The sequence below is a fragment of the Theileria orientalis genome, chromosome 1 (assembly GCF_000740895.1).
Source record: "Theileria orientalis strain Shintoku DNA, chromosome 1, complete genome".
Classification (NCBI taxonomy): Eukaryota; Apicomplexa; class Aconoidasida; order Piroplasmida; family Theileriidae; genus Theileria; species Theileria orientalis.
In genome coordinates this window covers 1,043,070-1,064,252 of record NC_025260.1, presented here as the reverse complement: position 1 = coordinate 1,064,252, position 21,183 = coordinate 1,043,070, and the positions used below count along the sequence as shown (strand labels likewise).

The window sequence follows — 21,183 nt, the reverse complement described above, 5'->3', positions numbered from 1 at the left end:
CGTGTGTTGATAGTTTACGTGATTTTGCTCGTTACTTTTACAACTCGTGGGTGGGTTTAGTGTCGTGTCGATTAGTTGTATTTGTCTTCCTGAATTGCTCCTTCTCGTTATCAGATTCTGGAATACCTCCTTCGACGTCGGTCTAAGGCCAATTTTTGTTGAGGTGCTATCGCACATTATCGATCTTTGATCTTTTTCTAAAGTGAGCAGGGACGACTCCGATTGCTCATCTTCTGCTTCCTTTCTTCTTTTCTGCAACTCTATTCCAGCCTTTTCCCTTTCATCCTTGAAGATCGACCTAAAAGCTATACAATTTGAGTCGATCTTCTGCGTATTACTCAATTTTTCCTCCAACCAGTCGTCGTAACTGAGAAGTGATCCCAAAAAGTTTTGAGAGGAACATAAGTCCATCTGATTTTACTCTATCCTTAAATATTAAAACCAATTGATATTACGATTAAAATTTTAGTTTTACTTTTAGTACATTATAATTTTATATATTGGTACATATACTCTAGACGACATACGGCTCGCATTTTACTATCTTAATTATTACACATGGGTCAATAAGTTGCTTATTCAAGCAAAGTGACCTTGTGTACTTGCGAAATAAACGAAAAACGCAATTCGTCGTGTGTTTATAATTATTTGCTGTCAAGTAGAACTGCCAAATACCACCACATTAGGGATCAAACTGCCTAACAAATATGACTATATTTGCTCATCTTCTTACTAATATTTTCTAAATTATAACTATATTTAATAAAATTAACAAATGTATTTATTTATAAAATGATTAGATTAAAATCTATGAGTTTACTTTTTACTTTGTTTCTCAGATCGTCTGCTTAGGAATCTCTTCTACAACTATTTTGTTAACAGACCTTGAGTATCTTATGTATTTAATCTTTGTCTATGTATTTAGATTATTTTTAAAATTTTGGTTGAGATTCTACCTTTTTATCACCAACCTTGTCTGTAAAAGTTTACTTAGGCTCAATGTTACAATTGATCACATGTTTCAGAATTCGAATTACACAACTTTTATTTACTGTTGGCAATCAATGATACTGGTGCTCATAATCCTTCGTTATACATCATATATTCGATACTGACTCATATATTTACTTATTTTATTGATTTTTGTATTGTATAATTAATATTCATCACTTCAGTAGCGAAAATATATTCTAAAAGTCCCAGTATTCCATCCTGAATTTGTCATCCTATTCAGCATAGCACCACACTATAAAATAATGACACTTTTGCTGATTATAATGCCAATACATCAAATTAATTTTAATTTTATCTAATTGCTTTAAGCTTCATCGATACATATATATTTATATTATTATACACATCTTTAACGGTGTTGATTTTTGTTCGTACACATTACACCTTATTTTATTTTTTTTCCAATAAAAATGAGGAAATATGTAATATTTCTACTCGGGTCGATTGTTTATGCGATTGGCTGGCTCAGCGGAAGATTTATTTACTATGTTTTTCAGTCGTTGAGTTTAATCGCTCGGAAATATTATTTTTACCAAGCTAGTAAAAACACGGGATCTAACGCAGTTTTTTGGCTCTTTTACTAATGCAAGGGTCGTTTTAAGGCTCTAAGCACCAATATTTAAAGGTTTTAGGGTTCGGTTTATTTCATATTGACTACACGAAATCATGGAATTAGACATAAGAACAGCCACGAGTTTCTCCTAAAGCTTACGTTCTGCCTAAAATATATGAGTATTTGCGGTATGGCATTAAAAGTTGTAAATTATTATTGAGGGTGACGGCTCAACTTCTACTCAAAGTCCTCGAATTTGTTCACTAAGTACATTTTAATAAATTCAGTTAAGTTACTTGCGGCTTCCAGGTTGTTCAAAATGTAGTCCTCGTTGGCCTCGCGCGATGTCTTAATTTCACTCACTGATGTGGACAGCAACTCTTTAACGTCGTCCAATAATCTGTTTCATGCGTATCAGTATACTTTATTACTATTTATATTTACTGGGTTAACACGTCTTACACCACGGTAGACAGTCATATCAATGAGGTACCTGTTTACTTCGTTTTTGTGGTTATCTCTCATCTAATAATTATTAATTGACTTGCTATAACCTACTTGAGTGTAAATTTGAAAGGCCGAACTCAGCTTTTTAGTCTCTAAACACAGTTATAAATTTGCAGCTTCACTGCTGATGCTATTCACTATCTGATGGTGCTGATGCAGGTCTTATAGCACTAACACTGACACATTCATGCTAATAGCATCTAATAACAGCTAATACTAACTAATATAAGCTTTCTAACCTATTTGTATCGATTTTGTTATATCATCTAGAGTGCCGCTATAACTGTTGTCTAAACTGTTAAATTGGACCTGGATCGTGTAAATCAACTGGAGTAGCTGGTTGTAACTCTCATCCAAATAACTCGCGTCCTTTTTATATTCAATCAGGCCATCTTCAATGTCCAAGTTTTCATTTATATACGCTTTGATATTATTGTTAAGGGAGCAAAAGAACTAAATTAATTACCATTAGCATAAAAGTCTGTGTGCATAGCCTGCTGTGGTCTATCTATATACATAATCACCTTTTGGTAATTGTTTGAGTGATTGTTGATGATAATTTGCACATTTTCCCTCAACGTATCTATTTCGTCGAACTTGTTTTTCTTATCCAGCACCAAATCAACTTCCCTCAGGTACTTATCAATTAGTTTAATTTTACTTTCTAACATCTACACACTTTATTATTCAATTAACATACCTCATGTTTATTCTCAATTTCGTTTGCCACTTTCGTCTGCTTATCTTCCAATGAATCCAATCTTACCAGAATCATCTAATTCACTTTAATTATTATCTCAGTTACCTCTAGGCATTTTACGCTCCAATTTCTTGTTACACAATCCATTATTAAAAATTATACGTTTACGAATAATATTTATTTATTAATACTGGAGTATAAAGGGACAATATATTATTTTTCTTCAGCGTTAAATTTGGATTCTTTCTTTTTATCATACACGCCGCTGTTAATCAAGGCCAATTCAACGATAGATCCACACACTACCATAAACACACACATAATTGGCAGTCTTTTATAATGGTTAATAGGCGGCAAGGCTTTACTACCCTAATATTTTATAATTTATTGTAAAGTTACCTCCATTGTTTACACTATTATTTTCCACCCTAATTAGGGAAAAAATTTATCAAGAATTACTGTTTATTAGCTATTATACATCAATGTTTACCCTTAATTGATTATCATAATTAATTTGTTATAGTGTTGTGATTCCAATCTTCCTATCACATAATTTAGCTTACTCGTCATCCTTGTCTCCTTTTCATTAGTATAATTATTATTTTAAAATTTGTAAACAATTATCAATAATTTTTGCACTCACCTTGTCAATATTATTGATTATTATGAATAAATAAACAAATATGCTTTTAATAACATCAACATTACTCATATTTATAAAAATCTGCCAGGTATTTTGACACACTTTACCCAATTACATTTTTATTCAGTGTTCCTATGAATTTACGGCACACAATTTTGTTAATTATAAAGTTGGAGGCAGTGATTATGGAATCCAATACTTGGCTGTTCACGGGAAGCTGAGGCAATTTCTACCTGATAAATTCGGTTTCCCGAACGAGGAATCAAATGTGTTTGCAGATTCCGATACGTTTAGCAACGAGCTTTCCAAATTGCTGAGGAGCGGAAGGAATGTTTACCTGTTAAAATTTAACGACCTCCTCACCAAAAGGTTCCACTGGATCTTCTTCAAAAGTGTTCTCAAGACGAGCAACAACACGGTGCTCCTAATATTGCCCAAGAAGAACGATATTCTTTCCGGAGGGAACAAGTATTGCGACGAAGCGCACGCCACGGACTTCGCAAACACGAAGCTACAAAAGTGTAACACTACTAACAACACGAGGGTTCACGAGGACACTCTGAGCAAGTTCGAGAGGTACTTGTATAAATCGAGGCCGAAATGTTCATTGTCACTCACGGAAATGGATGACAATATCGCAGAAATTCTAAAGCACACGAAACACTCAGGTTAGGCTCTCTCAGTTTGATAGTTGTGGTGGCTTTAGTAGGCGTTGGCGCCGTTAACGTTGATGTAGGTGGCTTATTTAGTGATGATGTGAGGGTGAGCACGCCCAGATTTGACGCGAATCCCATCACCAACTTCTTGACAATTAATTTATTTGTAAGTTGATAAGCATGAAATCAGTCGAGTGGCTGTTCAACTTTAAAAAAGAATGAAGTCACTATGCTACTCCTAATAGATGGACCATAGTTAGAGATGAGCTAATAACAATTCAGGGTGAATTGGCCATGAAGACCACCGATGCCGTAGAGAGTGGCCCCAAGGACCCGAAAAAGGTGCTTGTCACGTGCAGCCTTGACACCTTCGGGGTCCTGCAAACATACTCGAGTGGAGCACAATTCAACTCAAGTCTCGTGTTCGTGCTCGAGCTTACGCGAGTGCTGAATTCGCTGGAGAACCCGCACTACGAGTTGGTGTTCCTTCTTCACTCAGGGTCAGTGGTGGACTACGCGGGACTGCGCTACTTTCTGAGAAGCAAGAAGGACTTTGAGTTCGCAGTGCACTTTCAGGACCTGACGGGCGACAGCTTGTATCTGCACATGCTGAAGTCGCAGGAATCGTTGCTGGATCAGTACGCAAAGGTACGATTTTAGTATTACCATTAACAGCAGCTTATTGTTCCTATCACCTGTATTACTACTACCACTACTACCTATATTAATATTACTACTACTACTACCAGTACTACTACTACCAGTACTACTACTATTACTAATATTGGTATTAATGATAGTAGTAACTGGTAATAGTAGTAGTAATGGTGTTGGAGTGGACTAATTTTAATTTAGGTGTTCTCAAGTAAGATGAACATTTCTAAGACGTTTAAGCACCCGAACCCGCAAGAGAGGAAGGAGAAGTCAGAAGCCAAGACGCTAGACTTTAACCACGTGGTCGAGGACCGACACGAAGTGAATCTGCCAAACGACGTAGACTTTGAAACTCTGACCTCGTTCACAATAACGAGTTCGCCAGAGATGTTGCCACTATATAAGTCATCATACTCACTGACACACAGGTAGGTACTCGTTGAGGCTTCTAACATGGTTGTCATGGTCCATATTGGTACTATGGATAGTATTGTTTGCTGTTGATGGCATTAAATAATTATAAAAGTTTAAACAGCTGGCCGTGAATTGGCTTTTGAACAAACACCAACAACACTTTAGATTCGACGTTGACTTGTTGACGCACAGGATAGTAGATGCAGCGAAGGCCTTCGCACATTTGCTAAAAACTGCACCGCCTGAATTGAATGTAAGACTTGAGTAGTTATGCTATGTAGAAGTGTAGACACACATTACTTAGTAGGGCAGTAGATACTACAACAGTCCATAGCATAACAATACTTAGTACAACATTACTTAGTACAACAGTAGATACTACAACAGTCCATAGCATAACAATACTTAGTACAACAATAGACAACACGACAACAGATGATCATTGATGTAGAATGAAGAGATCAGATCGAATGTGTTGAAGTGGGAGAACAAATTGTCGGAGCCCAGGAATAGCCTCACGGGAAACCTGCTGTTGCTGGAGTCGGTGAAGGACGTGATCTCATACCTGGAAAGTAACCTCAGGAAGGTGCAGGTGCAAAATTTTAGAACAGTGTTCACGACGTACAAGTTCTTCTCCTCGGCGGCGAACAGGTGCACAGTGTACACGACGAAGCACCCGGCATTCGACATCGTGGTCTTCGCACTGGTGCTCCTCTACGTGCTGACAGTGTGGAGCGTGGCGAGAGGCTCAGTCAAGGTGGCAGTGGAGGACATAGCAGGCCTGTTCCAGAAAATGCTCAACGAGAACAACTTCAAGTTCAAAAAAAGATAATGTGTTGTACAGTATTACACCTGAAGCTAGCGACTACGCACATTGTACGGCTACACAACAACACACTTTATTAGATCATCGCAAGGGGATTCCACACGTTCATGACTATAGATCTCTCACCGTAGATTCGATATTTATTATATCTGACTTTGTTGTTACGTAGTAGTTTACTTTGCACATATAGGATGTTCAGACGCGCGTGGAACGCCGTACGCAGATTTTTTGTTACACACGTGTTAGTTTTCATATACACCGTCGTTTTTCCGCTAATATACTTATATTTATCCGTTAAAATTCATCTCGAGATATATTTTAAGAGTGAGGACGATGGCTTTTTAGATGGACCAATATTTATTTTACTATATTTTATGACTAAAATAGGGTATATGTGTTCTGCTGCAATAGTTACCTACGAATTGTCTTTTTTCAATATGTATGAGAACTTTTAAAAGGAAGGCCGGTGGTGTTTGAACAGAGGCAACAGTGGCCGATTGTCTAATTTCACAGCCGAAAACAATGTATACAAGCCACAAATGCGTACACAAAGCAAGTATGCTGAGATTGTTAATAAAATATTAAATTATTCCATTTTGTTACACACAGCAAACATTTGATTCCATTCTCTAGCCAACTTCTCGGCTCCCTGACGGTCAGTTTTAAAATGATTAGCCACAGTTGCATCTAGTGGGTCATCAGGCTCAGGTGCAGACAAAAGTGCTTGAATACTGAGTAAGACTGTGCGAATCTGTAAGGCAGGACTCCACTTATCCTTTAAAATGTCGAGACAAATTCTGCCTATTTTATCGATATTTGGGTGGTAAATGCTCGTCAGAAATCTAACTTTGGGGGGATCCATGGGATACTGCTCGGGGAGGAACAACTCAAGTATGTAAACACCTCCCTCGTAGGGAGTACAGTCAGGGCCTTGCATATGAATCTTAAAGTGGCGGTCGTTGCCGAGAAACACTTCAGCCTTGATGCCAGGTGCTAAAAATGGGTGAAAAAGGAAAATAGGTAGCCGCTATAAATATAATTAACAGATAAGTTACACAATTTATGAAATATATAGGTTTATTTGTGCGAAAAAAATTATAGAAACTTACGCGAATCAGTGGCGAGGCTCTCCGTCTCCTTCAAAATCCTTTTAGATGCCATGGATGCAAACTATCTATAAATGAAAAAATTTTACGGTCGCTTCCCCATAAGTACAAACACCTACCCCCAATACATAAAGAATTAGAGCCAGACTACCGGTTTTGTATTCATTAAGCAAACTTGGGTTTTATATACAATTCTTGGATTGACCAGGTTTTGTGACACCAGAGGTTGAATGTGTGTTTATGATCGAGTATTTTTAAAACATATTTGTCTATGAAAGTTGCACGATTCCACACATAGGAGTTCACACACAAAACCGTTAATCGAAAATACAATAGAATACCACAATTTAAACTGCTATATACACTCTACTGGTAACGCTCTACCACAATATTTCTGGTACACATATTGTACATGTGTAATATTATCTGACACTCAAGTCGGTTGTTTTTAATCGCTATTCGAAGAAATGAGTCAATATTCGGGAACTGGATCCAGCGGTCAGCTGACGAATACGCAAAACTCGTACACTAACCAACACCTGCTGACGTCGGAGGACGACACTTCCAAACTGCTCGATTTCTACGACCGAGTGTCGTCGGGAATCAGCATTCACCACCAGTCCTCAGCAAACGACGACTCAGTGGACAGGAAGAAGAAGCTGCTGGAAAAGTTAAACCAAGACGTGCTGGCGGAGTATGAAGAGTCGCGCCAGGGGATGGTGACCGCGCAGCAGAACTACAGGTCGCTGGTGGAGCGCTTCCTGACGTTCGCGTCAGAAAATAAGCAAATCTACTCTAAAACGCTGCAGCTCTACGAAGACGCGACGAAGGAGTACGAGAAGTCGACCACGATGACGCAGCTGCAGATGCCGATGCACCTGAGGCTGATAGTCAACGTGAGTCTGCTGTACCTGAGAGCAGATCAGTCAAACTCACTAACGAAGCTGCTGATTAAGTCGCCGTATCTGTCGTTTCAAGCATTCGAGGACGCAATTGGGGAGATTTGGAAGGCCCAGAACACGAAGCTGGTGCTCCTGCCGCCAAAGCTGGGCATCTGCGGCTGGCTTGGAAGGAACCACGTGACGCCACGCGGCCTGTCCTCAACAATGATAAACGCACTCGTGGCAGTAGAAGGAGTAATAAACAAGTGTAAGTTATAGATAACACCTTTAGATAAAGAGTAATTAACTTATTACTACTGCTATTGTTAATGCTTTTGCTATACTACTATCGTTACTGTTAATGCTGTTTCTGATACTTCTGCCATTACTACTGTTATTACTACTGTCATTAGTAGTACTACTGTAAATACTACCAATAATACAACGACTATAAGTGCTATTGACACACAACGAGTGAGTTAATTAACTGTTTATAGGCTCCGGAGTTTATCCGAAGTTGAGCACGAGCGTGTACGTGGGAGAGGAGCTGTTGGACGTGTTCAACGAGGTGGAAAAGAGCGTGTACGTGAGGAACCACTACGACCTGACGGACCTGAATAAGACGAGAATGGACACGACGATGCCGCCGCCAGTGGACCCGCAAGGGAAGGTGGTCTACAGGCAGGAGGTGGGCCTGAGTAACTTCAAGAACTACCAGACGTTCGTGCTGCAAGAGACGCCGGAGGACGCGTCGCTGGGACAAATGCCGCGCTACGTGTCAGTGATCGTGCAGGACGACCTGTGCAACAGAGTCAAGTGCGGAGACAGAGTGAGGATCTGGGGAGTGTACAGAATGCTGACGACGTCGAACGTAAACGCGTCGACAATGACGAGTAGCATAGGAAAGCCGTTCCTGGTGGCGAATCACATGATCATTAAAGATAACCCGCACTTCACGAACACAGTGGTGTCAGGAGGCTCGGGCTACGAAGCAGGAAACACGCACTCAGCAGCAAGTAACATAATAACGGACGAAGATAGAGCAAGGTTCAAGTACCTGGCGAAGAGAGATGACACAGTTAAGATACTGACGAACAGCGTGGCGCCGTCGATCTGCGGGTTGAGTATGATCAAGAAGGGGATACTGCTGCAGCTGATAGGAGGGCACCTGAACTACAACAGCGAAGGGGGGAGTGAGAGTGACTCGTCGAGCGAAAAGAACCTGAGAGGAGACATCCACGTGCTCCTGGTGGGAGACCCAGGGTGCGGAAAGTCGCAGCTGCTGCGCTTCGTAATGTCGCTCTTCCCGAACACGATTTCGACGACAGGAAGAGGCTCGACAGGAGTAGGTCTGACGGCAGCAATCATCCAGGACGAGGAGACGGGAGAGCGGAGAGTGGAAGGAGGAGCAATGGTGATGGGAGACAGGAAGGTGGTGCTGATCGACGAGTTCGACAAAATGAACTACGGAGACAGAGTGGCAATCCACGAAGTGATGGAACAGCAAACAGTGAGTGTGGCGAAGGCAGGAATACACACGACGCTCAACGCGCGCTGCACAGTGCTGGCAGCAGCAAACCCGCTCTACGGCTGCTGGTCAGAGGACATGCAGCTGGGAGAACAGCTGAACTTCGAGTACTCACTGCTCTCGCGCTTCGACCTGATATTCGTAGTGAGAGACGCGAACGACGAGGTGTTGGACGACAGAGTGGCAGACGCGATCCTGAGGAACATCACGCAGAAGGCGAGGCCAGTGAAGGCGTCGACGAAGCTGAGTAAGACGTCAGTGATACAGCCGAAGCCAGGAGACCTGGCGCTGCAAGTGCAGTACACAATACAGGCATTCAACTCGAATAACCTGACGACGAGCGTGGAGGAAAGCGTGCCGGAAAACCTGGCAAACCTGCTGCCGAAGAGCACGGGAGAAGGAGGAGGAAGCACACTGAACAGCCTGGAGAACACGCAAACGAACGAAAACACGGACTTGAGCCAGAATACAGGAAGAAGAAGCGGCCAGAGCAGCGGAAACAACACAGAAGCAACGAACACGCAGAACAGCGCAAGAGCGACTGAAAGAAGAGCAGGCCTGAAGACGAAGACGAGCGCGAAGGGAGGGAAGTCGGGAGCTAAGCCAGGACAGAGCGACACTGAGGGACTCTTCGGAAACATGAGCTACCTGGACGAGTTCGGAGCGGAGCACGAGGTGCTGGACCTGGTGACGCTGAAGAAGTACATCTCATACTGCAAAAGCGAGTTCTACAGAGAGATGAGCTACCTGAAGGGCTGGTCAAGAGGGCCGGAGCTGAGCCTGCCGGCGCGTAACGAGATCAGCAGAAGCTACGCAGAAATGCGCCAGCGCTGCAGCGACAACAAGAAGAAGCTGCTGCAGCTGGTCTCGCCGCGCACGCTCGAGGCAATACTGCGCCTGTCAACGGCATTCGCGAAGCTGAAGCTGAGCAGGTACATCACGAGGCAGCACGTGAGAGCAGCAGTTAAGCTGCTGAACTACACGATCTTCGGAGACCTATACAGCAAGGACAAGTACAAGAAGGCGGAGCCGACGAGAGACGCGCGGGACGACGACTTCACGAGCAGCGAGGAGGAGGACTACAGCGACGTCGACGACGAGGACGATGGCAGAGGAGGAAAGAGGAGCTCAAGAAAGAGGCTGAAGCGGTCTACGAGCTCCGCGACAACGAGCAGCGCCAGCGTCGGCGAAAGCGGCAGGCGCAGCAGCAGGAGAATGAGCCTGGACTCGGCAGGGGATGTCGGGGATACTGACAGTGCGGGCGCGAGGGGCACTGATAGTGACCGTGCGCTTAGCAAGGACAAGCACGATGCTGCGGTCACCAGGAGCAAGGACAGGGACGGCTCGCAGTACGGAAAAAGGAGCAGCAGACTCGATTCCAGCAGGCGCAGCAGCGTAGCCGATGCGGACAAGCAGATGTCCTCACCCAGGGAACCTGGAGTCGACGAGGGCAGCGACGCAGCAAGGTCAAGCAGGCTGGTGGAGAGGATGGCGACGAGAGCGAGGACCAGGCGCTCAATCAGACTCCTGGACGATGAAGCGACCCGGGAAGCGGATGAGCACGCCACCGACGACGACGAAATGGACGTGGACACGATGATTGAGCAGACGATTGAGGAGTTTGTGACGGGAGGCTCAGCGGAAGAGCAGAAGCAGGAAGACGAAGCAGGACGGTCAGCAGACAAGTCGACAGGCGCATCGGCGGCCAGGGACGGGAAGACGAGGAGCAAGTCGGCGTCGCAGTCGCAGGACAGGGGCGAAGACGAAAAGGAGTCGGACGAGTTTACCTCAGTCCTGATGAAGCAGCTCCAGCGACTCGACTTCGGGGACGGCGTGGAGCTTAGCGAGCTGTACCTGGCGCACAAGTCGAAGCAGCCGGTGACGCTGCGCGAGTTCAAGAAGAAGCTGCAGAGGCTCTCGAGGACTGAGAACGCCCCAATAGTCTACTCGAGTCAGGACGAAAAGGTGTACACATGCTAGTGTTTACACGTTAGTGTACACACGTTAGCGTTTACACGAGCTAGTGTTTACAGGTGCTAGTGTTTACAGGTGCTAGTGTTTACACTTTAGTGTTTACACGTTAGCGTTTACACGAGCTAGTGTTTACAGGTGCTAGTGTTTACACGTTGTAGTGTTTACAGGCCGGCCAGTGCCGTCGATTTTAGGAAACGCTTTGATTTATGTCAACTTACTTTAATTATCACTAATATCATACCATTAAGCACTTGTTCGTACGGTACCATTTAGCGCGTTGCATACCAGTTTACCCATGTTAATGTAGGTATGCCAATACACGGTTACACATACACACCAGTATATATATATAAACTTATAAGACATAGTAGCACGTACACTAATATGACATAGTGGCATACACACTAATATGACATAGTGGCATACACACTAATATGACATAGTGGCATACACAGGCAATGGTGAGAACAATTTACGCTTAAATTAAATAATACATTGAGTTTTAAAGAAGCGAGTTATATGGTATATTGAAAAGAGCGAGGTCAAAATCACGATGAGCACCTCGATCATGTAAAACACCAGGATCCAGTTGTTCATGGACTTGTAGACCTCGTAGAGCTTGGTGGAGTTGCGATTCTCGGAAATTTGGTACTCCTGAATAACGTTTGCGGAAGCAATGAAGTGGTTCAGGTGACTGGTGAGGTCCTCAACCTGCTTCTTCTTGGCGGTGGTCTGAACGTTATTATAAAGTGGTATATAGTGGCCAGTCGCTGGCCACGGTGCAATGCACGTAAAATACTGATACCGGCGATGCCATACCTCGTAATTGACGTCGTACTGCAACACGTCCCCTGAGTCGGCGCCCAGATCCGCAATCTCAAAGTTCAGCGAAATCTTGCAGGACTGGTTCATGTACCAGGCCCTGCCTGGACAGTGCACACAGATGTTGTAATCGTCGGTTCTATGGGAAACGAAGGACAATCTCTCTAAAAAAGGGTTAAAACTACCATAGGAGTACAGATGAACTAGCGATAGAGCACAGGTAAGAGGTAACGGGACGTTAAAGCTCAAAGGAGGTGTAGTGATATAACCACAGTGTTAAAACGCGGATACCGTATTGTCGACTACCACAAAGAAGTAATTAATAAACACTGAATATAAACTTACTGTGGGCCAAATTCTCGTCCAGTCTAAGGTTCTTTAACACCTGCCTCTGGTTGTCGGAGATGGATAAAACACAGTCTTTGCCTAAACAGTGATTAATAAACGAAACCCATGTACACGCACCTTCGTCTGATATCAGTTCGTATGAAACCGACAAAAGGGCCTTTTCGGGAACATGTTCGAAGAAACAACGCTCACCGCCCTGTTGAACTAGGAAAAAAAGGGAGTGAACACCTTTGTGAAGTAATAAGAATACTAATATATACGGGAAATTATACATTTTAACATTCTTCCAAAGTAAAAAGAACTAGATGTGGTAAAAACTAAAATCTAAAGGCTCCTTCCCCATTTGTGACGAAAACACTAAATTTAACTATGGATATATCATCGTACAGGAACTCACTTTAGCATATGTTCTAAATACAGGTTGAGCAGTTTGTTTAAACCTAAAGTTGTGGCGTTTACCTAAATGTGTACACAATTAATTCATCATTGTGTGTTTGTACAATATGGCCCCTAGTTTACTGACTAAATCTGCTAACATTGCAAACAAACATATTAAATCGCATTTAATTAGTGAAGGTTTGAGGATTCCTAGGGGTTTGGGTTTATTTAATTCCTCCTTTCCACGCTCGCATACAGCCTATACACATTCGCATCGCAGTATTTTGAGTAAAATTTCACATGATTTTAGTAAACTTACACCTTCAAATAACGTAATCAATAATGATAAACTTAAAATAAGTGCCAGTTTAAATAAATTCGTTCATATTTGTGACACTTATGGACTTAATACGGCTCTAAATTACGGAGTGATCAGGAATCTCCACAATTCATTCAATCCAAGCCTGTATACTGGGCTCAGACACTTCTCCACCAGAAACATATCTGGACGCTTGTTCTACCGGAGGAGGCCAAAGATGGTGCCCCGCTACAAGCCGAAGAAACGAAGGTCGTGTTGGCTCGAGGGAGCGCCTCAGAAGAAGGGGATCGTCATAACTGTGCGCGTGACGACCCCGAGGAAGCCGAACTCTGGTCTGAGGAAGGTTGCCAGGGTCAGGTTGACCACGGGAAGGACAGTCACGTGCCACATACCTGGCCAGGGCCACAACCTGCACACGCACTCGGTGGTGCTGGTGCGCGGCGGCCGGTGCCAGGACGTGAGCGGCTGCCACTACACGCTCGTGCGCGGCAAGTACGATCTTCTGCCCGTTAAAAACAGGTCCTCCTCCAGGTCCAAGTACGGCATCAAGATCAGCGACGAGTTGAAGGCGAAGCTGCCTCTGAAGAAGAAGGACTTCCACATCACCACTGACCTCGACAGGGAGATTTTCAACAAGGTTAGGGTCAAAAACTGGGTGACTCTGGACGGGTTCCCTTATGAGGACACCGTCAAGAGCGACGAGGACGTCCCCTTTGACATTTTCAGATTCAACACGCGGTGGCGCAGAATAATTAACAGCAACAAAGAGGCCTAGTCACTTTTTTACGAATGTGCTTCAGGCACACTTGCCTAATGTTCTCGTTATGCTTCACACACGTGCCTAATGTACTCACTACGCATATTATATGACTGCAACTCCACACCGTAGAATATTAGACGCATGTTTTATGCATATTTTACAGCAAGTTATGGGTCACGCCCATGTTGTTTAGGTGCGTCAGGGCGCCTCTGAGTGAGTTGATCCTGTACTCGATGGGCGCGAGGGAGCACAGAAGCTTAAAGTCGGCGCCCCTGTTGAACGACGTGTTCAGCCTGTTTACCAGCTCGTCTCTGCACCTTCTCGTCGACCTCATGAGTGCCGCGACGTCCTCGAACTCGTCCACGTCCTCGTACTCGTCCATGAAGCCGTCGCTCACACAGCCGTCGTCGCCGGCGGGGCCTTGATCCATGCTCAGGTAACGGATGCCGTTTTTCCCTGACACATACAAGCCGTTGGCCTTGTGCAACTGGTTCGTCGCGCACGACTGTGTCGAATCTGAGCAGTTATCCAGGTCGTTGGACAGCGATGATTCGAGCACTGTTTCCTTCGAGTTGCAGAGGCTCCCTAGCCCCAGCGTCGCGTACCTCCTCTTCGTCGCAGTGTGTGCGAAGAATATCGCGTACTTCACCCGGTCCGTGAGCCTGCTGATCTTTCTGTCGTACCTCGACCCCCCCTAAACACAGATTATAGATATGCACGCATCGAGTACCTCTACGCGTTTATTTAACTTATACATTCCGCTATGCACATTTATAGATTACGAGAACATCTTGGAGAAGACTTTCTTCTGTTTCTGCAGCTGCAGCTTGATCTTGCGGTCAACCCGATCACACATCTACACCAGCGTTAGATTCGCCAGATTTACGAGTTTCAAACTTACGTTTTTAAAGTCCTGGTTGCTCGAGTCTATTTCGCATCCTCTTTTCGCGTCGTTCAGTGCGTTATCGAAGTCGTTTAACTTTTCGTAGGCCACTGCTCTTCTGAATAGCGCCTTTGTATTCTCAGGACTACAGGATCGTTATCAATTTCAGAATAAATTTCAGATTTATCATTAAAATACTCTATTTACAGTGGAATCCACCAATTATACTCTAATCAATCATCCATTTACCATTTTCCTTCTCAACACAATGGGGAAGGTGTGTATCTCTAGCTACTTTTCTACGTAACCATACCTTATTGACAACGCCGAAGTGCAGCAGGAGACTGCCTTATTTAGGCTAGCCGGCACATCCAACTTCAAATAGCACTAAATTACGTTATAAGTGCGTTCACGTAAACTGGAGTGACTAGTGTTACTCTGTTTGTATAACTGCAATCACTCCCACTACCATACTTATATAATCACTTATACATACACATGTGCACACACTATGTATGCGTATCTGTCTAGTCTCACCATTGCCAGGTTTAAATTTGAGGCCAATCTCAGCCCGTTGATTGTTTCCTTTTCCTCCTCGTTGGGCGAGTTGACCTTTCCGCAGTATTGCAGCACCTTCACGTAGTGCTGTATCGCCAGCTCTACGTTTCCGGCTCCTATAAGCTCATTTCCTTCATCTTTGTTTTTCTGGGCCCTCTTTATGCACGTCTTATTCGGCAGTACCACGTCACTTTCTGCCAGGCTGTCCATCTTACTTCCAGTGCCGTTGATGCTAATATTGTTATAAGCTCCTCCTTCTTCATTTCCCATGTTGCCGCTACTCCTAATCTTACTTGCTTCCAGCTTTCTCAAATCTTCTTCCAATTGCTCCTTATACTTCGGCGCCAATTCGTATAATTTCTCTTGTGTCAGTTTCAATTCATCTTGGCATGCCTTCGACGTTACTGTCTTATCACTCAGCGCATTGTAGCTAAATGTTTCCAATTCCTGCAACACCCTTTTTACATCCTCGTGTTTATCTTCAAAGTGCTCCTTATATCCTCCCAAGAGGTCCGATTTCGTTCTTATCAGGTAGTTATCCATTTCATTCAGCGTTGCCATCTTTAGCATCTGTTCATTTTCCACCTCCTGCATGTGCTTTTCCTTCTTTATCAGCTCCAGCAACTCTTCATCTTCAGTGACAACGCCTGTTGGTGTATTCGTGGTACCAGCAACAGTAACAGTACCAGTAACAGTACCAGTATCAGTATTACCAGTACCAGTAACAGTACCAGTATCAATATTACCAGTACCAGTAACAGTACCAGTGCCAGTGCCAGTACCAGTGGCATTGCCGGTACCTGTGCCCATACTCGTACCAGCACCAGCACCAGCAGTGCTAACGCCACTTCCATAGGGCCCAACGTCAACCACTCCTGTGCTCGTTAGATTGTCTTTCAATAGCTTCGTTGCACCGTACGAGATTGCCGATGTTGTGTCCAATGACGTTCTCACCCCCTTCACACACCCCAACGACTCTGCATATTTACTTGCAACATTTTTAACGAATGGTATTCTCGATCCTCCTCCCAATATTTCAATCGACAGGAAATTCTTTCTATCCGTTTTCCCTATCACTTCGTCCATCAGGGCGCACAGATGACCCTACACAATATCATTGTTAACAACGCAACAACATGGCTATCAATTTTATCCATATTATATCTATCTACATTACCTCTACTGGCTTCACCAACTGCTCCAGCGTGTTTCGCGTGACACTGGTACTAAAATCCTCGTCGTTGTCCATGACTCTTTCTACGTCCATTTTTGCGTCGTTCAACACACTCAATTCTTTAACACATTTCACACACTGCACACATGTTTATCATTTGCCTTACTAATCTTAAAATGCCGTATGACTAACTATACTAGTAGTGACGTACCGCTTTATATAAGTAATACGATTGTCTCGATGGTACATTTACTTTGGATCCTTTCGCCTCAATTAACCCTTTAACGTGGTCACACAGTGCCTCAATAACCTACACATACATCAACACACACATATATACGCATAACTACGTAATAAATACATTGATATATACATATATATATCAACCTATTAGCCGACGACATTTGGTATATACACAATTATGTCAAACATATATGGTGTTACCTTGTATGTAGATATCAGGTCTGATGATGATTCTGACAGTATGCTTGTTGACATTTGCTCGTCCTCAGAAACTGCTTCGGCCACAAAGAATGTTGCGTGTCCAAATCCAACGTCCAAGAATCCAATCTTCATGTTCGTATCACCCGTACCGTCTCCGTTTGCTCCGTTGCGCGTCTTCACGTACTCTTGGTACAAGTCCGACAGCTGAGCGTCTGCCCACCTCTTCAGTATACATTGTGACTCCTTAAACAGTTTAACTCGTTTAATGTCTATGAATTACGTTATAAAAACTTGCAAATAATTTATTGACACTGACGTCACAGGTATATTGTACACACACTAATAATACAACTACTTCTAGACTTACTTGATATTAGCAACGCCCTATGTATACGCTCCTTGAACTCCTCGGAGAAGTAACTTGGCACTCCCAATGATATATACAGTCCCTCGTTGTCCGCGCTCAAATTACACTCCTGTCTCACTGTATCCAGCACCTTGTTCAAAAAGAACGAGTACACCTCACTCGGCAATACTGACAGCGGTGCATCGTCAAAGGTCACATTAAATGAGCCATTTTCTTCATTAAAATCGGCAAAGAACAGGTATTTTTTACTTTTGATGAATCGCAACAGCTGATGCTTGTCCAGTCCAACAACATACGATAAGAGCTATTTATCAAATTAACTTATGAGTAAGTATTTATTACCATCCCAATTCTAATACAAATCAAACAAAAGCTCACAATAGTGCTATAAGTATCAAAAATGGTATTAATAACAACTAATCAATTACCGGCACTGTGTGTTTAAACAAAGTGGATGAACGAGCTTCGGCTTCCTCTCCGTAAATTCTAAAATGTAAATTAATTAAATTAATAAAAAGGCAATTTATTTAAAAAATATAATATTAACAGTACATACAATAAATGATACAAAATCCTATCAAAAAATAAATAAATAATTATTACCTTGTTCTTTTATCAAATGAAACTATAGTTGGAGTTTGTCTATTTGAAACTCGATTGACGTGCAGAGTTATTTTATCGTTTTTATCCAAAAGGGATACTCTACAGGAATCTCCACCAAAATCAACTCCAACGACAACAAAATTATTTGTGTTGCTTCTATTATTATTCATTTTTATAAAATAATATATACGATAAATAAATTGATATAAATTAAGTTATTGTATGTTAAATTGACATAACTTGTATAGTGCATAAGAATCTTATTGATAATAACAAGTATTAATATATATATTAATTATGTACTAGTATAAATTTATAATAATTTTATATGTATAATATTAATTGATAATAACAAGTTTTTCATTAGTTTAATGTATTTTTTCATTACACATGTTATCAAATATGACTAATTTATCAAATTGTTCAAAGATTTTAAATACATATTTAATAATCGATTCTGATGATTTATTTTTTAATTATAAAAGTTGTTTTATTAATCTATTGGGTACGATTGCTAATGCTATTGAAGACAATTTAATATCTCCATGGAATATTAGTATAAACGACACTACTCATACAAATACAAACACTTCTAATCACAATTTATTATCACAGTCAATTAGGGATATCATTCGGTTATTTATTTTTACTACATCAGGTATTTTGTTTAAGACATTAAATGGCTGTGATTCAGATTCTAATGTAGGTTACCATTGAGATTTCAACTTGTTCTGGATTAGAATCTAGGTCAAGTGGCTGCTTTCCATTTATTATCTGCACCTTTGTTAAACGTCTTAGTGGAAGTACCATCATCTCCAATGTGTATCGTTACTTTCTTATCCTCTCTCACCACTTTCTTTGAAAATTCAGCCTGGTTACTGGTTGACCATATATCGTATTTAGTTGATCCATCCCATTCCAAGACGTTATTAAAAACGATTCCAGCCTTGGCTTCGTATGTTCTTTTCGTCCCTTCTACTGTAATACTGTACTTACAGCTCTCCTTTTCAGAGTTAACATTCATTGTTACGGTTGTTTTTCCATTAAGGTCAATTTCTTTCCAGGATGCGTTTGCTGTTTTGATAAACTTCTTAGTCTTACCATCAGAGAATGTGATAATAACCTCGTGTTCATCAGCATGTTCATAATTATGTAACTCCACATTATTTGCAAATTGGTCGGCCTTGTCTGTCTTCCATATTTCATCATTACCCTTTTTAACCAATTTAAAGGCTTTGCTATCTTTGGGAGTAAAAGTTATATCCCTTTTATTATTATCTTCTTTACGATCGTATTCATCGGTTCCTTCAGAACTTTCCAAATTCAATTCAATTCCCGTTTTTTCCGAACTCACATCATTCCAAGGCTTACCCTTTGATTCTCTCTTAAACACTTTTTTGGTATTATTAGGCAGGTGAATTGTAACCTCTTTTTTCTTATTACCCTTCCCATTCAGAACTACTTTACTGGCATACTCACTGGCATTAGTAGTGCTCCAGACAACAGTATCACCTGTTTTAACCGATTTGAAACCATAGGTATCTTTGGCTGTATAAGTGACTATTTTATTATTTTTATTGTGATCAAACTGGTCAGTAGAAGCTGTAGCTTTAAGACTAAGTTCAACTCCCGTCTTATTAGTAGTTTCACTAGCTTTAGCACTACCATCGGTACCACTGGCAGGACTGGCTGGTGGAGTGCCACCTCCCGATGTTGGACTTGTACCAGTACCTTCATTAGCTGGTTGACTTGAAGGTTGTTGAGAACCAGTCCTTGCAGCTTGTGAACCGGCAGATTGTTGAGTACCGGTTCTAGAACCTTGAGCGCTACCAGATGTTAGACTGGCTCCACCCGCTGGTTGACTTGAAGGTTGTTGAGAACCAGTCCTTGCAGCTTGTGAACCGGCAGATTGTTGAGTACCGGTTCTAGAACCTTGAGCGCTACCAGATGTTAGACTGGCTCCACCCGCTGGTTGACTTGAAGGTTGTTGAGAACCAGTCCTTGCAGCTTGTGAACCGGCAGATTGTTGAGTACCGGTTCTAGAACCTTGAGCGCTACCAGATGTTAGACTGGCTCCACCCGCTGGTTGACTTGAAGGTTGTTGAGTACCACTCCTAGGTGTAGATGCTCCTCCTGCTGGTGTACTAGCTGATTGACCACTACTTGCTCCACCTTTTGACTGAGTTTGTCCAGTTGAACCACCGGATCCAGATTGGCTGTTTTGTGAGTATACTCTAACATTATAAATTAATATTAAATATATAAATACAAATTTTTTAAACAACGGAAATATGGTCATTTATGGATGGTAGCAAATATAGTACAAATACAAATGTAATGTTTTGATTTCTCCTCGATATCACAATTATAAACTGTTTTATTAAATTTAAATCAGTTTAATTTAAAAATGATAACTTTGAATTATCATTTTATAGACTGTTAAGTACAGGTTGATGATACCCGAGGATGGTTACTTAATCGAATCCTTATAAAAGTGTTACTTATGTATATATCTATTAATATTACACAAAATCAGGATTAAAATCCACAACCTAGGCTAATATCGAACTCAAATATGAAGTTTGTATGTGGAAAATGCGATAGGATATTAGCTAGTTGCTCAAAAATCAGTGAAGTGACTGGGGGATGAGTAGAGGGCTTAATCAAAAATACATACCTTTGTAACAAGTGGGTCAATTACGAATCAGAAAACACACTGTGCTATTGATTTCACCTGGAAAATTGTAGCATTAGGTACAAACACAGTTCGATAAACGGAGAATCTCCAACGTCGATCGTACTGTTATATGAGAGGTCCACTCTTGATTGTATGTTATTCCACATCTGAAATAGTAATTTTCATGTATTTGACAAACGGGCAACATTCCCAGATCAGAGAGGCGTTATCAAGGCACAATAGAGCTATTAGGAACATCAAGGATCTACTAGAGATTCCACAGTTCGTAGTTATTGTTGACCTACAGTAGTGTATATAAAACCAGATACAATTATACATCAGTATCAGTATTAGTTATACGATCATCTAATGTTAATTATATGTGATATAAATT

At 41.9% G+C, this 21,183-nt stretch overlaps 7 protein-coding genes across 7 annotated transcripts; 3 read left to right on the top strand and 4 right to left on the bottom strand.

Annotated features, from left to right (window-relative positions):
* Positions 1 to 1,804: 1,804 nt before the first annotated feature.
* TOT_010000455 (conserved hypothetical protein) lies at positions 1,805 to 2,921 on the bottom strand (the record flags this gene model as incomplete). Its single annotated transcript, XM_009690996.1, has 6 exons — positions 1,805 to 1,967; positions 2,112 to 2,166; positions 2,314 to 2,527; positions 2,599 to 2,745; positions 2,775 to 2,849; positions 2,880 to 2,921. 6 exons carry the CDS (start codon positions 2,919 to 2,921, stop codon positions 1,805 to 1,807), a joined length of 696 nt encoding a protein of 231 aa, XP_009689291.1.
* Positions 2,922 to 3,457: 536 nt separating this feature from the next.
* Positions 3,458 to 5,973, top strand: TOT_010000454 (conserved hypothetical protein; the record flags this gene model as incomplete). The annotated part of the gene is made up of 7 exons (XM_009690995.1): positions 3,458 to 3,505; positions 3,545 to 4,085; positions 4,127 to 4,239; positions 4,356 to 4,721; positions 4,929 to 5,155; positions 5,307 to 5,394; positions 5,593 to 5,973. The coding sequence occupies 7 exons, from the start codon at positions 3,458 to 3,460 to the stop codon at positions 5,971 to 5,973; spliced, it is 1,764 nt and encodes a 587-aa protein (XP_009689290.1).
* A 580-nt stretch (positions 5,974 to 6,553) lies between these two features.
* TOT_010000453 (ubiquitin carrier protein) lies at positions 6,554 to 7,128 on the bottom strand (the record flags this gene model as incomplete). Its single annotated transcript, XM_009690994.1, has 2 exons — positions 6,554 to 6,960; positions 7,077 to 7,128. The coding sequence occupies 2 exons, from the start codon at positions 7,126 to 7,128 to the stop codon at positions 6,554 to 6,556; spliced, it is 459 nt and encodes a 152-aa protein (XP_009689289.1).
* A 412-nt stretch (positions 7,129 to 7,540) lies between these two features.
* TOT_010000452 (DNA replication licensing factor Mcm2) lies at positions 7,541 to 11,462 on the top strand (the record flags this gene model as incomplete). Its single annotated transcript, XM_009690993.1, has 5 exons — positions 7,541 to 8,222; positions 8,452 to 9,368; positions 9,405 to 10,207; positions 10,247 to 10,664; positions 11,202 to 11,462. 5 exons carry the CDS (start codon positions 7,541 to 7,543, stop codon positions 11,460 to 11,462), a joined length of 3,081 nt encoding a protein of 1,026 aa, XP_009689288.1.
* A 477-nt stretch (positions 11,463 to 11,939) lies between these two features.
* On the bottom strand, positions 11,940 to 12,900 carry TOT_010000451 (uncharacterized protein; the record flags this gene model as incomplete). Its single annotated transcript, XM_009690992.1, has 4 exons — positions 11,940 to 12,188; positions 12,276 to 12,442; positions 12,624 to 12,704; positions 12,744 to 12,900. 4 exons carry the CDS (start codon positions 12,898 to 12,900, stop codon positions 11,940 to 11,942), a joined length of 654 nt encoding a protein of 217 aa, XP_009689287.1.
* A 229-nt stretch (positions 12,901 to 13,129) lies between these two features.
* TOT_010000450 (ribosomal protein S12) lies at positions 13,130 to 14,098 on the top strand (the record flags this gene model as incomplete). Its single annotated transcript, XM_009690991.1, has 1 exon — positions 13,130 to 14,098. The coding sequence occupies one exon, from the start codon at positions 13,130 to 13,132 to the stop codon at positions 14,096 to 14,098; it is 969 nt and encodes a 322-aa protein (XP_009689286.1).
* Positions 14,099 to 14,240: 142 nt separating this feature from the next.
* TOT_010000449 (uncharacterized protein) lies at positions 14,241 to 20,956 on the bottom strand (the record flags this gene model as incomplete). Its single annotated transcript, XM_009690990.1, has 13 exons — positions 14,241 to 14,777; positions 14,985 to 15,111; positions 15,280 to 15,353; positions 15,504 to 16,628; positions 16,702 to 16,836; positions 16,910 to 17,008; positions 17,143 to 17,411; positions 17,510 to 17,813; positions 17,938 to 17,995; positions 18,113 to 18,236; positions 18,893 to 19,891; positions 19,919 to 20,328; positions 20,847 to 20,956. 13 exons carry the CDS (start codon positions 20,954 to 20,956, stop codon positions 14,241 to 14,243), a joined length of 4,371 nt encoding a protein of 1,456 aa, XP_009689285.1.
* Between the last annotated feature and the right edge of the window lie 227 nt (positions 20,957 to 21,183).